General features: G+C 43.4%; 1 protein-coding gene across 9 annotated transcripts in view; it reads right to left on the reverse strand.

The window, feature by feature from the left end:
• The window catches only part of TMTC1 (transmembrane O-mannosyltransferase targeting cadherins 1), a 174,631-nt gene that overhangs the window by 141,251 nt on the left and 17,827 nt on the right, over positions 1-15,553 (reverse strand). For all 9 annotated transcript variants that reach the window (XR_014185130.1, XR_014185131.1, XR_014185132.1 and 6 more), the window contains exons 4-5: positions 15,221-15,397; positions 13,063-13,263 (exon numbers count right to left, since the gene is read on the reverse strand). Coding sequence is in view for 5 of the 9 variants with exons in the window: in XM_082062646.1 (XP_081918772.1) it covers positions 13,063-13,263; positions 15,221-15,397 (378 nt within the window). In the remaining 4 variants the exon portion in view is untranslated. The remainder of the gene's footprint in view (positions 1-13,062; positions 13,264-15,220; positions 15,398-15,553) is intronic.

Below are 15,553 nucleotides of genomic sequence, written 5' to 3' on the forward strand. Positions count from 1 at the left end.
CTTTCTGCCCTTTGGTTCAGAGGTAACATGTCTCCCTGGCTGATGGAGCACAGACACTCGGATGGAGAGGACACCAGCTACGACACCAGCTGCAGCCCCTTTGCACTGTAACTACACCACAGAGAAGAGAAAACCGCTAAAGCAAACAAAAAGCAATGAGAAGGACTCAACCTTGTGGGCAGCCCACGGGCTTTGCCCAAGCCAGGTTAACTTGGAGCTATTACTCATCTCCAAACAGCGGTTAAGAAAGGGAGGATATATTGTAAACGTATATCTGGGTAACTTAGGCCCAGATACAGCTGCTACAGAGTTTGATGGTGTCATCTCTGGCCCTGAAATCAGCCTGGGCCCACCTTAGCCAAATTCAGCGTCTTGCTCCAGCCCTTCCCCTGTAATCAGGAACAGGCCAGTTGCAGGATGCTCTTCAGCCAAAGCCAGCGCACAGGATTCAAAACGCAGCATTAAAATATACCCAGATTTTCTATTCATGTTTTTACTGTACATCTCAATTACCTACACAGACTGCAGTCAGAACAAAATAATATATAATAAAGAAAACAAGGGTGGTGGCATAAATCAGCACAGAAAACACAGCTTCGGAATAGCATAAGCATCCATCACATTTAGAAAGAAATGGAACATAAACAACAAGCAATAATACACTAAATAAAAATTCAAGGTGTCCCTGCATCCGGAGTACAACATGTTATTCCAAGATGTCACCTTCCTCTGCCCAGTTTCCAAAAGATCTAATAAGTACAGGAAAGGGTAATAAGGCTCATCAGACACAGGGAGTCGCTTTTGTGTGAGGAGATATTCAACAAGACAAGGCTCTCCACCTTGGAAAGGCAGAATATATAAAGATACTATAAAATTATGAAGGGCTTGGGGCAGTGAACCAGATGAATTACTTTCTACTTCTTATTACACAAAGTCAAAGAGCTCCCAATGAAATTAGCCATTTTCCAGCAAGATTTCTTCATACAGTGTGCAACTAAGTCACAGAACTCATTGCGACAAGATGTCATCAAAGTCAGAGGAGAGAAGCGCTCTAAAAAGGGAATTAGGCAACTCCACAGAAGACAGGGTCCATGGAGAGTCTTAAACACAGTGCTCCAGATAAAGCGTCCAAATCCAGAGACTGCATCACTGAATGGCACACGTTCAGCATGCACTGTGAGAAAAGATAACCACATACTGGCCCCATTCCCATTCTTTTCTTCTCTATAAGCATCCAGCAATGACCACAGTCAGAAAACAGATACTAGAGCCAGATGAACCAGTGGTTTGATATGGTATTCCCACAATGTTCTTCTATTGTGTTGAATATACTGATATGAGCTCGACAGACCAATCCTAATATTAAGTAAAAAGAGTTATATTTTTTTTTTCCTGAAGAAGTATAATGTGGAAGTTCCTATATTCATATTCTTGCATAGCACTAGACCAACTGCATTTCTGGCTGGGAAGTTGTCCATCATCTCCAAACGTTTATATGGGCAACAAATGAAGCAATTTGGTTTCCCATATTGAGTAATTCCCTGATGGAGATACCATTCAGGATCATAAGCAGAGTCATGATAGTGAATCCACAGTACATCAGCCAAGATCAGCAAAGGAATGCTGATCTGTAATGGACAGATTAGAAAGACCAGCATAAGCAGCCATTGAAAGCACAGACTAGGTGACAGCTTTCTAAAGATGAAAATTCCTGATGCTTGTACCAAAAAGATTTATAGTCTAAGAAATTAATCATCTGAAATAAATGCATGACATAACTGACACTGGAGAGAATGGGGGCAAAGAGGGAAAAGAACAACAACAAATGAATTGAGCATACTACCAAAATACAAAAGAAACATCTCTGCTCCAAACATTTACAGATAACTCACAGACACAGCAGTGATTCAAGCTGCTGTCATGAGATTAGGCAGAGATTATGGTAAATGCAATTAAATAAAGCAACATCAAAATATTACAAGAGTACCGAAGCCCACCATCTCACAGCAGCTTTGCCTCTGCAGAAATATCCAAACATGGTCTTGCAAGAATGATACGTGTAACACTGTTGTATGGTCAGATAAAACTGCATTTTATGGGAGCGAAAGAAAGGGAATGTTCTCTCTCCTACCTCTGACTGATAATTACTCTTTCCCTGAATTTTATTTTGAACAATCAATAAAGTCCTTGTCTCCATGGAAAACAGAGAAAAGACGGTTTTTCCTTCCAATTTTCCCTTCTAAAATGAACACCCAGCAGGCTTGCTGGCATCTTTCACAGATTAAAATAAGCTGTGTTTTATTCCATAGTTTCTGTACCAGTACAAGCAAAGTGCTACCATAGCTGGTTTCAAAGTACAAATTTCATGCTTAATATTTCCTTACTCTACAGCTGATTTGCAAAAACAAGGGATTCATAGGTCACAAAATGAGAGATTTGAGCAGACATCCAGCCCCCAGCCTGAACAAAGGACCTATAGCAAACACACTGCCAACCAAAGCTTTAAACAAGGCAAAACAATGATACTCTCTTAAGACAACCAAACCTATAACTTTAAGAAAGCAGATTTAAAAAAGTAGAACAACAAAAACCACAACACATTTCAGTGGAAGATTTTCATTTAAGCCGCTCCATGACCAGTTGCAGCAGGTAATGAGAACTCATAAGGCAAAGCAGAGCATGGCCAGATGCTGCGAGACCTGTCAGACCTGGAAAGCAAACACCCCATAGCAGCAATCCAAGCGCAAACCTTGTCTTTCAAAACTCACTTCAGCCAGTACCTGAATATCAGCATGGATGTTTGGGAATGTGGAATATGCATTTACAAGGGTCCCTTCTGTGCTGCAGCTTCCTGGACATTCACGTTTTGGAAATTGCTTAAAAGAACAGCAACAGCGACTCTCCTGCAGTTGGGAGAGAAAAGTGTGTTCCAGCATTTCCAAGCCAAGTAGAGGATTAAGGTTTTTAATGCACTAGTTGGAAAAGAATATTGGGATAACTGAATTAGAAACGTGAAAATGGATTTACTACTGTTCTTCTTTAGATTAAGTTGAAGATTAAGTTTCTAGTCAGGGAAGAATCTATTTGTCTTGGAAAGCATACTAGGAGGATGGGAGAAGCTTTAGACATGCTAACAGATTTTGTCTTTTTAAACCCAATATTAAATCTCACCAGCTATAATAATACCTCGCTTTTTTTTTTCTTTTTTTTAAATCAAAGTAACACTCATCACACAACTGGAACCATCCAGCTCAAGTTGTATTTGATGAGACAGGTGTCCTCCTGGTTTTGAGCAAACGACTGCTTGTATCAGTCTGTGAAAACCTAAGGCCACGTAACTTAGTCCTGAGATTGTGCTGTCCTTCACTTAATACATGCTGTGATTACCAGGTTCACAGAGGAGACGCGGACCAGCTCAGAAAGCATCAGTCCTTAATGAGGTAGGCAGTTACAGCTGAACCCTTCACTCCTGAGAAAAGCTTGAAAGTTTCTGCTAGATGTGCAAAAATGTGCCTGGAAATCAAAGATGTAAGAAAGAAATTGTTCAGTTAGATTAGCTCCAGGGAAATACCTGCAATAATCCGGGTATCATCTATCTTCAGGTGTTGTGGTTTGCTTTTTATATTTTCTGGGTGACTGAAATAGCATTCTGTGTCAAACTAACCCAGATTTACTGCAAGGAAAATGACCTGGCAAACCATTAAGGTTTTTCTGTTTCTCCGTCGCTGTTAATTCCTTGACACTGGTTTACAGGGTTTTCAGACAAAGCCAATGAACACAGGCACAATGCTATTTCAAACAGGGGTTTAATGAGACTGCCATGAACTGTGAATAGAAAGGCAGTCCTGTGAAGCAAAGGGAATGAACAGAGTCTCCTGTGAGTCAGCTCTGGGACACACAGACTGCACCTACAAATTGGGGATTTCCAATTAGCAACACAGGGAACAGAAGAGGCCGACGGACAACGAAGTGACTGCAACTGCAGGGCTTAAATGCAACTCCCATTAATGAGAGAAAAACAAACAAACAAAAAAAGACTGAAAAAAACAAAACACAACACTCCCTCTGCACATGAATGAATAAGTGATCAGCATCTTTCAAAAGATGGGGAAGGAGAAGAAAAAAACCAACCACATTTATTAGCTTTTCCTCCTGATGATGTTTTTTTGCAGTGTGGTTCTTCATCCCAGGCACAGTTTCCACTTATGAATTCACAAAAATGGATTTTTATGCACTAAATGAAAGTCTAAAGGATCTTTAAAAGACTAAAAAGTCTCCCCCCACACAAAAAAAAAGTAGCTAAAACATGTTAAGTCATCAGCTAAGAAAAATATAATCAGACTCAGCCTTGGCCTTTTCTGACATTAAATGTACATGAAGCCAAAGTACATAAGTTTATTTGCTGCTTACTGAAATAAACAGGGCCTCTTGATACTGTTAACAGTCCAGGGGATATTGTTTACTTTGCACTTCCTCCTCAGAAGGATTTAAAAAGAGGGAGAGGGTTGTTTTTCTGTATCACAGGACAAAATGCACTATCCAGAAGGGCAGCTAAAATGATCCAACAAAGGAAGTCAAATTTAAAACCCAGCCTCTTTTATTCAAACAAGTGCATGCAAAAATGCCTGCTTTTTCATGTACAAATTAAGGCAAGAGTGCAAGTAACTGTGGTTCTGCACCACCCTGACCACCAGAGCAGAGCAGGCTCCTGGCTTTTGCCTGGCTCTCCATGCTCCCTCCTCCTCAAGCCCAGGGAGAACTCCTGTGTTATGTACAGAGTGGAGGAGAGCTGAACCCCCAAAGCTGGAGAAGAGAGATTCAAAAAGAAGCCAGGCTTTGCTGAGAGCGGGAGAACCTCAGAGGGGCCTTGCCTCCTGGCTGGGCAAAGCTCCCACAGCAGAAAATTGAATCTGAAAGATGGGAGGAGTGGGGACCGCGTGGAGGATGTGATGTGCAGTACAAGGACATAGGTGGGGGCCCTTGAATTGGCTGGGCAAGGACTTTGGGGCTAGGAGTATAGAAGGGACCCTGGGAGAGGTAATTAATCACAATAGCTTTTGAGGAAAGCAACAAGATTCAAAAGGCAAGGATTGGAAGCAATTAAATGACTAAGGAGAAGCAAACAAGCAAAGAGATGAGGGCAGGCTGGAGTAGACAAGGCAGGACAACAAACTGGGGAGAGAGGAAGGAAGGGGCTGCCAGAAAAAACTGACAACCCAGGGTTTATTCCTCTCTGAGTCACGAAGGGAACATCATGTCATTGTGCCTCCTCAGCCAGCAAATACCTAAGGGGAAAAGTTCCCCATCTCTTCATGCTGACTCCTATAGAGCACAATGTACTGCTGCCACCAGCCAGTCTGCTTCCTCATGCAGTCGATGCCAATGATGTAGATTCAAAGGTTTCAGTCCAACTGTTCACACCCATGTGCTTCCCCACTGCAAAATTTCTGGCTATTCACTTTACTTGTTTTGAAAAGCAAGGAAATTACACATCCAGAAGCTATGCCAAAAGTACTTTAAAAGATTACAGACTGAAGCAACAAACTGTGAGGAAATACCAGCACTTGGTAGTTTGTACACAGAGAAATTATCGAGAAGTTGTTAATCTGTCTCAGAGCAGGACTTGAATAACGTGAAGGAAATAGGGCATTGGGCCATGCTCTGGACAAGGAAGAAACAAAATACTGAATAGTTGCTCATTAAGTGAGCACCATCCATTCTGAGCAATAAATAGGGCAGGGATCATGCGGATAAAATGGTATGTGATAGTGTAATTAAAGACTGTCATGATATAAACACGCAACGGGGTCAAAATTAAATCAGGCCTTTCTTGCTTGGTGAGTGCATAATTTTGCAGCCAAATGATGTCTAAACATGCGGTTTTGTGTGTGCATGCAACATTAGTCATCACCATACCAAAGTGGTGCTGGTTTTAAATAAACTTTAGTTATCAAGCAAAGAGTTCAGTTACTTGTACTGAAACAGCACTTGCAGATTTCAAAGATTAAGACACATAATGCCACAAGCATGCAGAAGAAAGATAGTGCTTGGCTTTTTTTGGGAGGAGTCCTAAAACAACCACCGCTTCGCACAAGTGGAGGTGGAAGAGAACCACGCGTTACTGTGCCTCATCTTCCAGCACACGCCATGGGAACAGAGAAGTGTAATTATTTTCCCAAGATTGCACAAGGTTTCTCTTGAAGATAGTCAGAGGCCAGAGCACATAAATCCTTGGCTGAATCAAAGGCTTTAAACATAGGGGCACCCACCTCATGTCTTTCTAGGCTCTAGCAGAATCTTCTGGTGGCTTCAGGTACTGTCTGAGCCTGACAATAAATATCATCATTGACTGCAGGCAAAGAAGGAGATTCATGTATTGTTGCTAGCGAACATTTCCTAAAAAGACAGGACACAGACACAGCAGTAGCTACAGCTATTGCTCGGACTCACAATGGAAAGATGGTCTAAAGAATTGAGTTCAGAGAAGAGTAAACCACAGGCCAAATCCACCTCTGCAATACACCTCCCCAAAGGGGGCCAAACTTCATTCATTACTTAAGCTTACTAAATAGCAAGAATGGCAGAGGCTTAGCAAACCTGCTACAATTAGAAAAAGCTCACAAAACCATAGAAGCAGCATCCCACAGTGACCAGGATAACAATGACACTTAAGTAATCTGGCATCTTTCAGCACACACTATGCCTTCCTGGACCTTGGGACTCAGGGCCCTACTTGTCTTTTGGGATGAAATTGTGTTGTCTTATTCTCAGTTCAGTGTTAAACATCCACCTCTTTCTTTGCTAAAATCACAGCCTATAGCCAGCAACAATTCAGCCCTTCTTTTTTCTCCTTTCACACAGAGGCAATCCAACACCAGCCTTTGCTCAGAGCACCACGGACTAGAATCTTGCTCCTGTGTTTTCAAAACCTCACAACTCTCAAGAGATCACCAGTGAGAGAGGAAGGAAAATCCCAAGCTGGCTCCCTTGCTTAATGCTCCAGGTTACTCATTTTGCTTCCCTGAAGAAGAAAATCATTTTGACTGCTAGACTCCCAGACCTTTTTCACCACACACTGAATCCCAAACCAGACCACTGTCCGGGAATTTCTGCACTAACGATTACTGTAGTGTTTGCAAAGCTCTATATCCTTTCCTCGCTATTTTGCTGTTGCACAGCAAGGACCCCTTAGGCCAGCAACAAGTATCAAGGTGTTTCTTCTGTTGTACATTTGACCCTGACCAAAATAGTTATAATAATAGTTACCTTAGTATGCTCTCAGAATCATGTAGTGCTTTTCACTGCTGTGCTTTGTGTGTGTACACAACCGCCACTGACCTTCAGGGTATATGAGTGTAACTAAGAACAACTTATTAAAGAAAGTTGTACCAAATCGAACAGGAAGGGTCTTCCTCACACTTCAATAACTCAGGCAGTTTCCTATTCCGAGCCACACCCTCCTACAAAACTCCATCTAACAAATTCAAGAAAAGGTATAAAGGTTGCACACGTGAAATCCCATCTCTGGGAAACCGGTCACACTATTCTGCCTATATTTGTTATTAATTTAGGAAGCAGCATTACACTGTGTGGCAAGGGGAAGCATTAGAAATGCAGCTGAGACTTCTGCTTTTTGAACAGGAATTTCATGTTGAAGCAGAAACATGCTATACTGTCAAATTAGTTTTTTAGGAAAAAAAAAAAAACATTGCTACACAAGAACTGGAAATAGAATCACCCAGTGAGAAAAAGCCAAATCAACACCAAGCAATTACTACGTAGTCACATGTTACGTCTACGAAAGCTTTTCCTCCCCTCTCTCTCCGTTCTTCATGCTGGAGAACGGCATCTGTTTTAGCTCAAACACTGGCCTGGCATGCTGTGCAGAGACACAGGGAAGATACATTATGACCTCAACATACTTTTCCTTATAGTATATCAACCTTTGGGCCAGCACAGCCACCCCTGGAATGCACCACATTCTGCAGAGCCTTTCCATTTTCCTTCCCCTGCTGCTGCAAAAGGAAACAACATTGCTCCAGGTTTAGTCATCAGATCACATTTAGCCCTGGTATAGCCTTCAGGATTTCATTGAATTTTGGATCAATGTGGTTTTGTGCCTGGATCCCACAGTGTTAACAAGCAGTGAGCTCCCTCTGTCTCTTTTGCACATACACAAGACATTTAAAGTGACACCACTGGGCACAGCTCCAAGCACACCTGCAAGTTCTTCACTCATTATGTCACTTGGGAAAAAAGAAAAGAAAAAGCAAACAAACAAACAACACACACACACTAAAAACCCAGAGGGAAAGAGGGAAAGGAAAGAGGGAAAGGAAAAGAAATAATGCAACAGTTTATTTACATGGAAGATGGCAGCATTAAACAAGCCTGTCCTAAAGCTCAAGGTGATGGATCAAACTCGTAAGAGGTCATAGTTTCAGTAGTTTATGCCAGTATCTCCCAAAATTGCAATAATCCACAGTGATAAAACCCACTATTTCATCCAGGCTAACTCCTGAAGGCACCTGGGGCTGCAACCCACACAACACCAGATAACTGAAGAGCAAGTGACAATAAAAAACAAACACCCCTCTGCACCAAGAACTTGCATAACTAGCTCCAGTTACTGCTAATTAGACTGATTCCCTTTACTCCTCCATTACATTTTCCTGCATTTTTCAGTTAGCTCTAGTAGCAAGACACATAATAAATTATTATTAAACAGAAACCTAATTGACCACATTACAAGTACTTAAAAGTACAGATTAAGCAGTGCACAACTACTTTACTCTAATGAAGACCTTACAACTAGCAACCTGGTACACTAGATAAGGCACCTGAAGCTACTTCACTATGCCAAATCTGCCCTCCAACTCTGGAATTTTTGAAATATTGAAAACATTTTCCCCTCCATTTTGCCATAGAAGAGATCTACACAAGTCAGAGAAACATCAGTTACAGAGGAAGAATTGTGTAATTGATTTTGTATATTTGACAGCCACTTCATTTTTTTTTCTTGGTTTTTTTTTTTCAGCTTCAGCAAGGATTAACTTTTTTTTTTTTTTTTAATATGGACTGGATTTCAATAGACCAATTGCCTTGAGTGCTTCCCACATCATTTTGAGAGTCAGTGACCTGCAATACATTGAATTTTGCTGTTCCATACAATCACAGGCATGCTCCATGTGGCTGAGAACTGAGAAGATCTCTTAAAATTGCAAATACTGTAGCAGCACTTTTTTTTTTAATACTGACTAGCAAACACTGACATTAGACAAGTAGACAGTGGTCAAATTGCCCAGGCTCTATGAGACTGTCATTTCACGGAACACAAAATTACTCAGCCTTATCCTGCCTTCAGAGGAAAAAGGAATTCAGAGCAAGGGAAAAACTAGCAGAGAAGGTTGCCACCGGCATTTTAGAGAAGTTTCATTCAATGCAGCATCCCAGGCTGTCTCCCCCAAGGCTTTCGGGCACAACTCTGACACATGTGTGCAGCAGCAGGCTTCCCGCTCAGTCCCTGGAACCAAGCCAGCTCTACTTGGGCATCCAACACCGAGACATCACACAACAGGTTGTCGCAAGTGCGTCGCATGCAGTCACTGGAAAAGAGGAGCTGAGCAGCTTACACCACGAGAGCCCCTTTTGAAAGAGAAAGCAGCTCTATACATGCAAAGCTTGATTTGCCACGTGCAGAAATGCTTCACAACACCCCGAGAGGCAGCTGCTGAAAAGCAGCGCCAGCTGGCAGCAGCGCGGACGAGCTCCCTCTGAAGCCGTCCCACGTGCGTGGTCTCTCCAACACAACTTCTGCAGCCTCCCCTGCAGAGGCTGGAAAACCAGAGGCTTTCACCTCGGTGTAAGGAAAGGACGTTCCCAAAAGTGGTGGCAGAAGGAGGGTGCCTGCAATAAGTATAAAGCAAAGGAGTCGGGGGAAAGGAGCAGTAGGCGGAAAGAAAGAAGCAGGGATAAAGGAATCAAAGAATCACAGAATCACAGAATGTTAGGGATTGGAAAAGACTTCGAAAGATCATCTAGTCCAATCCCCTCGCTGGAGCAGGAACACCTAGATGAGGTTACACAGGAATGTGTCCAGGTGGGTTTTGAATGTCTCCAGAGAAGGAGACTCCACAACCTCCCTGGGCAGCCTGTTCAGTGCTCTGTTACCCTCACTGAGAAGAAGTTTCTTCTCATATTTAAGTGGAACCTCTTGTGTTCCAGCTTGAACCCATTACCCCTTGTCCTAAGACAGAAGACATTTTTTATACCGATAGCCTCTGTCACAGTATCTATCCATCAGGGTCACAGCATCCATTAGAGAAAACAGAAAAAAGACCAAGTATCAAAGAGAACAAAAGCAGTGAAAGAAAAGTGGAGAGAGCAAGGGGTGCCATGGAGGCACCCCGAAGCTAGTTTAAGGGACAACAGTGTCCAAAACAACTTTTATTAAACCAGTGAGAAACAGGGCTTTAGCACTCCAAAAGTGACTTAAATGCAGGTTCGGATATCAGTTGAGGAAAATTATTAAGGGGCGGCAACTAATACAACAGGTGGTCCACAGAGTGCATGCACATGGCTTCATCCAAAACAATGCCGGAGCCGTCTCTGAGTCTGGGAGGAGTACACACTTCCCTGAACACGGTGTGGGATTATTTGTAAAGAGATACGTGTACTCGTAGCGAGTACGGAAAGTTAGTACACTCGCAATTCTGCGAGGGTAAATTTATAATACACTCGCAATCCTGCGGGGGTTAATACACGTGTGAATATGCACGGAATATTACACGTGCTTATGTGGAAGCACGGGAGGAAAATACACTCGCGAATGTGTGAGTAAATAATTTATACACGTGCTCGTATTGAGCACGGAAGGTTACACGTGCATATGTGCATGGAAAGTATAAATACACTCGCAATCCTGCGAGAAGTTTTACTCACACATGTGGCGGCAAGGCAAGCGGAGGCTCCATCCCAGGGAGGGGGGCTCCCGGCAGCACCATCTTGCTCGTGCTCCGAGAGACCCGTGACAATGGGCGGAGTCTTGACGAGAGTCCCGTTTTCTATAGGCTGATCAGCTCTGACTGTAGGCATTCTAGAAGCTTCTCTGCACCCCCACACTGGCTGTGGGTGCCCCTGAAGCCTCCAAACATCCCCCACACTGGCTGCAGGCGCCCAGCGTCTCCCTGGCGCCTCAGCACTCCCTTCTCCTAATGGCCCTGGCCAGGGTGCTCTGGGGCCAAACAAAAGAAGCTGTTAGCCTCAAACAGCAGAGAGAGGGAGATGTGCCTACTCCTTCCATACTGAAGGAGGGAGGGGGAGAGAGGGGGGTTTGCATCCTGCCACAGCCAGGAACAGCCCCAGCACCAGCATCTGTGCTCGGGTTACTCCTCCCCACCAGGTCCCTAAACCTCAGAGGCAAGATGTTAAACAAGGATTTTGGACAGCTTGTTCTGGCCTGGCATGTCAGAAGGAACTGGGGTCACCCACTCTTTCTAATTGTTCTGCCATTTGGGGATACGGGAGAAGAAATAAATTCAAATAAACAACTTTAGAAGTTGTGCCCAACAGCCAGAAGAGTCTCCATGCTGGAGTAGCAAGTGCTTACCCCTTCTGAAAAGTCTTAACTTCCTTACCATTTTTGTGTCACAATTTCCCACACAAACAGGCAACATGGCCAAACCCACTTCTCTCTTTGCTAAAAACAAAACCAAAACCCCAAACATGCCCAGGTCAGATCAACCAGACAAAACACCTGCAGAGCAGAAGCTCTCAAGTAGGTTGAACCACTTAAAACTACAGGTAGAGGAAACAGACTCTGTGACCTGAGAAGTTACAGATCTCATGTAAAATCTACATGCCGTCAATACTGATGCACCAAGAAGATCACAAAAAAAAAAAAAACAAACAAAAACACACAAAACAAAAAAAAAAACCACACACAACACGCAAATAGCTCCTACTGAACTAAGTAATGAGGGGTGTTATGTGGCAATAAACCACTCTTTTTCCTAGGTTTCAGGAGTGCTGCATGGGGCCCATTCAGGTGCCAGCTGTTACATGATCAGAGAACTGCAGCAGGTAATTCCTGATCTATTTAAGGAACACAACACTTTTTGTCCAAGGAATAGGCAGTGTGGGGGAAATCATTATTACATGTCTCCAAATTAAAACATACTGTGACCGTTTCGTAGTTGAAACAAAAGTCGGCAACAAAGGGCAAGCTGGGCAAGGGCTACTGGGGAAATTGTACAAAGGCCAAGGTTAAAAAGAAAAAAAAACCCACACTCTGGCACGGATCCATGGCTGCTGAGTCACGTTTACTAACTCAGTGTTGTCCCACAGGAATAAGGGCACCAAGTGCGGGTCCTGTGCCAGAGTGTGGCCCTGAGTCACAGCGAGGGCCCTTCTTCCCCAGCAAGGTGAACAATTAACATGCCAAGAACTGCTGGACATGACCGGTGAAAATTCTTCTGTTACTGCCTAAGCCCATCTCTTACCTTTATATGTACATCCTTAAGCATAAAGCAAAAGTGAGCATCACCTCTGCTTTGGTGTATTTACATAAATATGCATACACTCACATATCCATGTGTACATACACCCATGTGCAGAAATTATACCCACAGACGTGTATATCCATATAGCAGTATCACATAATACCCTGCTCACACTGCACTCACTTCACTACAGGCATTATTGTACACGTGCACATATTCTCCCTCTTCCCAGTCAAACTAGCATTACAGTTCTGGCTTTCTCAGCAGAGAAGCTGGGAAAGAGAGCATTGCCTAGCAATATCAGATTAGAATAGAAAGTCTCAAGACATGGATAGTCCTCAGATAGCCTCCTCTTCCCAAGCAGAAGAAATGCACTTTTCTTCTTCCTCTTTCTTCCCTTGACCCTCCTCCCACCTTCTCCTCTCTTCCCTCTCCAGTAGCGTTAATAAAAATTAGAGCACATTTCAGGAAAAAAAACGACTAAAACAAAGTGACTTCACATTTTAAGGTAGGCTCAGCTGCAAACTAAACCACAACAAGAGCAGCAAGTAGCCAGCAGTACCTCCGAATGGCCCACATGGCTTTGCTGGGCACAGAAAGGCCACCGCTCCGCGGTTCCTCAGGTGACGCTGGGTGGCAGGAGCTCCAGGTGCCCCGGTGAGCGAAGCGATGCTTCCCGTTCTCCCGGCCTGACGAGGGGACCTGCAGCGAGGGAGAAGCCGCGCGATGCCAGGCAGGTCTCTGGTGGATCCCTCCATTTCTCCTGATTATGCATGCAGAGAATAGGGAAAAAAGGGGGGAAATGGGAAAAGGATTTAAGGATTTTTATTTTCCATGCTTACCTATCGAAAGGTTGAACACTACAAAAACAGCACAACATGGTATCTAACTACAACAGATGATATTTTATTTAATCCAAAATACAATCTTCATGTGTTGGGAGGACAGGATTTATTAATTCCTAACTAGATCTAGAGGAAGAGACCCTGCAGCAACAGAAGATGAGTGCTCCTGTATCAAGCTGTTCCCTGGACCTCTGGTAAGATGGGAAGCACTGTGAGGAAGAATATGGTGCCATTCCTGTTTTTTTGCTGCAGAAAATAATTGATGTTCTGCCTCATTGAAACAGAAATCAAATCTGTACAGGCTGGAAGAAGGAGCAGGAGGAGATGAGTTCCAGCAACATTTAGAAGGCTGCTGGTTTTCTGCCTCCCCCTAAAAAAGTCAGATACAGTCATAAAATCCTGAGCATCACAGAGACAAAAAAGTGCACAATACCTGCAACCAGAACAAATCTGAAAATGCAGCACATCTGGACTACAGAGCCTCATTCCTGCAAGTTAAATAACTGCTACATCTGGGCAACTGGATGCCACTGAAGCAAAGAGATAACCTGATAAGGCCCCTGGAATGTGAGACTGAGGGGAGGGAGAAGGAGCAGGGCACAGAATTTCCCCAATTAATTAACATTTGTGTTACCTTTAGCCAGGCAGCTCCTGGAACACACCTGGCAGACAGTAAGTGCAAGTGTTAACAGGCAGGCAGGCAGGCTGGCTACCAGTCCCCAGAAAACTCCTTGCTGGCTACTTGCCCACCAGATACACCGTTATGATATTTATCAGGTCAAAATAGGAGGAACCCTTTGCCAATCCATCATACCTGCCCTCCTGATTGCAATTCCTGTTAGAAGGGCCAGAGTGTAGGTGGGCCTGAAACCTGGTCCATTAGGACCTAGAGGAAGGGCTGAAACAGGAGGGAAGCCACAATGCTCCTGAAAAAGGGGAGTCCCGCTTCTCCCTGCATTTGCGGCTCTCACATTGTGCCAGCTCTGGCACTCCCTGAATCCTTCTGGGAGCTGATTTAATTTACTACTGCAGAAACACAAATTCAGTGCCCTTTTTTTATAACATAGATAGACTAGCCCAGGCAGGGGTGTGACAGGCTCCAGCAGCTGTGGGACACCGAGGGGGGAACACAAGAAGCGCTGGCAGGAGCCAAACCTCCCATTCTCAGTGGCAGTCAGCTCTTACCTTCACTCCCTTGTCAACAGATCTGCACCAGGTAGGGTTTGAGAGAGAAATGGATAAAAGACAGCTTCTATCAAACAAAAGACCTCTAACTCTTAATGGGGATACAGAATAGCGCAGTTATTTGTGACACGAAGTAGGTGAGGGATATAAACTTCAAAGTATTTGATTTTTCTCTGGTGACTGCTGAGAGCTGCTAATTATTCAAATAATTCCAGAAATGGCTGGGTATTTTCCCTCTTTTTTCATCCTGTAAGGACAGAAAGGATCAAACCTGATTTTACTACTAAACCTCATATATTTCTACAACCCATGCCATTATGACTGAATAATCAAGCAGATGCTGCAAATGGAAGGAGCTAGGCCAGAGAAATGTTAAGATGTTGATGCTTCAGTGAGAAACCCCACAGAAAAAAAATAAATACTAGTCTTGCCAGAGTGAACTGAGGATTGCAGAGAACAGTTCTTCACATCTGGTCTATTTACCCAGCAAAAGTTATCAGACAGCAGCAGAGTAAAAACAACAACAAAAAATATAGAATGAAGTCTTGGTGACTTCTAAATTTGCCAAATATGTGCCATCTGATTCAGCAGGGCAAGTCCATCTCCCACAGTGCTGTATATAATAATATATATTTTGCACACACAGGTGGCAACACTTGAAAAGCGAAGCAAGACTAGCAAGTTACTTACAGTTTGAGTCCATTGCAGGAGAGGGAAAAGAAGTCATAAACCAAGCACACACCAAACACAGTGACTCCAGTTTCCTTCACCAGCATTGCACACGTCCCAAGGAATAAACTAAGCAGCAAAAAGAATGGGGAGGCAGTGGGAGGGAAATGTTCCCCAACATAAAGCTGATCCACACTCCTGAAAAACAGATTTGACATAAATACTTTAACTTTTCTGTTCTTTTCGTATTTACTACATTCACATAAATATTGAGGCACTTTTCCTTAATTTCTTAAGATCCTGGTAATAAGTAACACAAAAAAATCTACACTATTCACTGATAAATGAAGAGAG

The sequence above is a fragment of the Streptopelia decaocto genome (genome assembly GCF_964273445.1).
Source record: "Streptopelia decaocto genome assembly, chromosome: 1".
NCBI lineage: Eukaryota > Metazoa > Chordata > Aves > Columbiformes > Columbidae > Streptopelia > Streptopelia decaocto.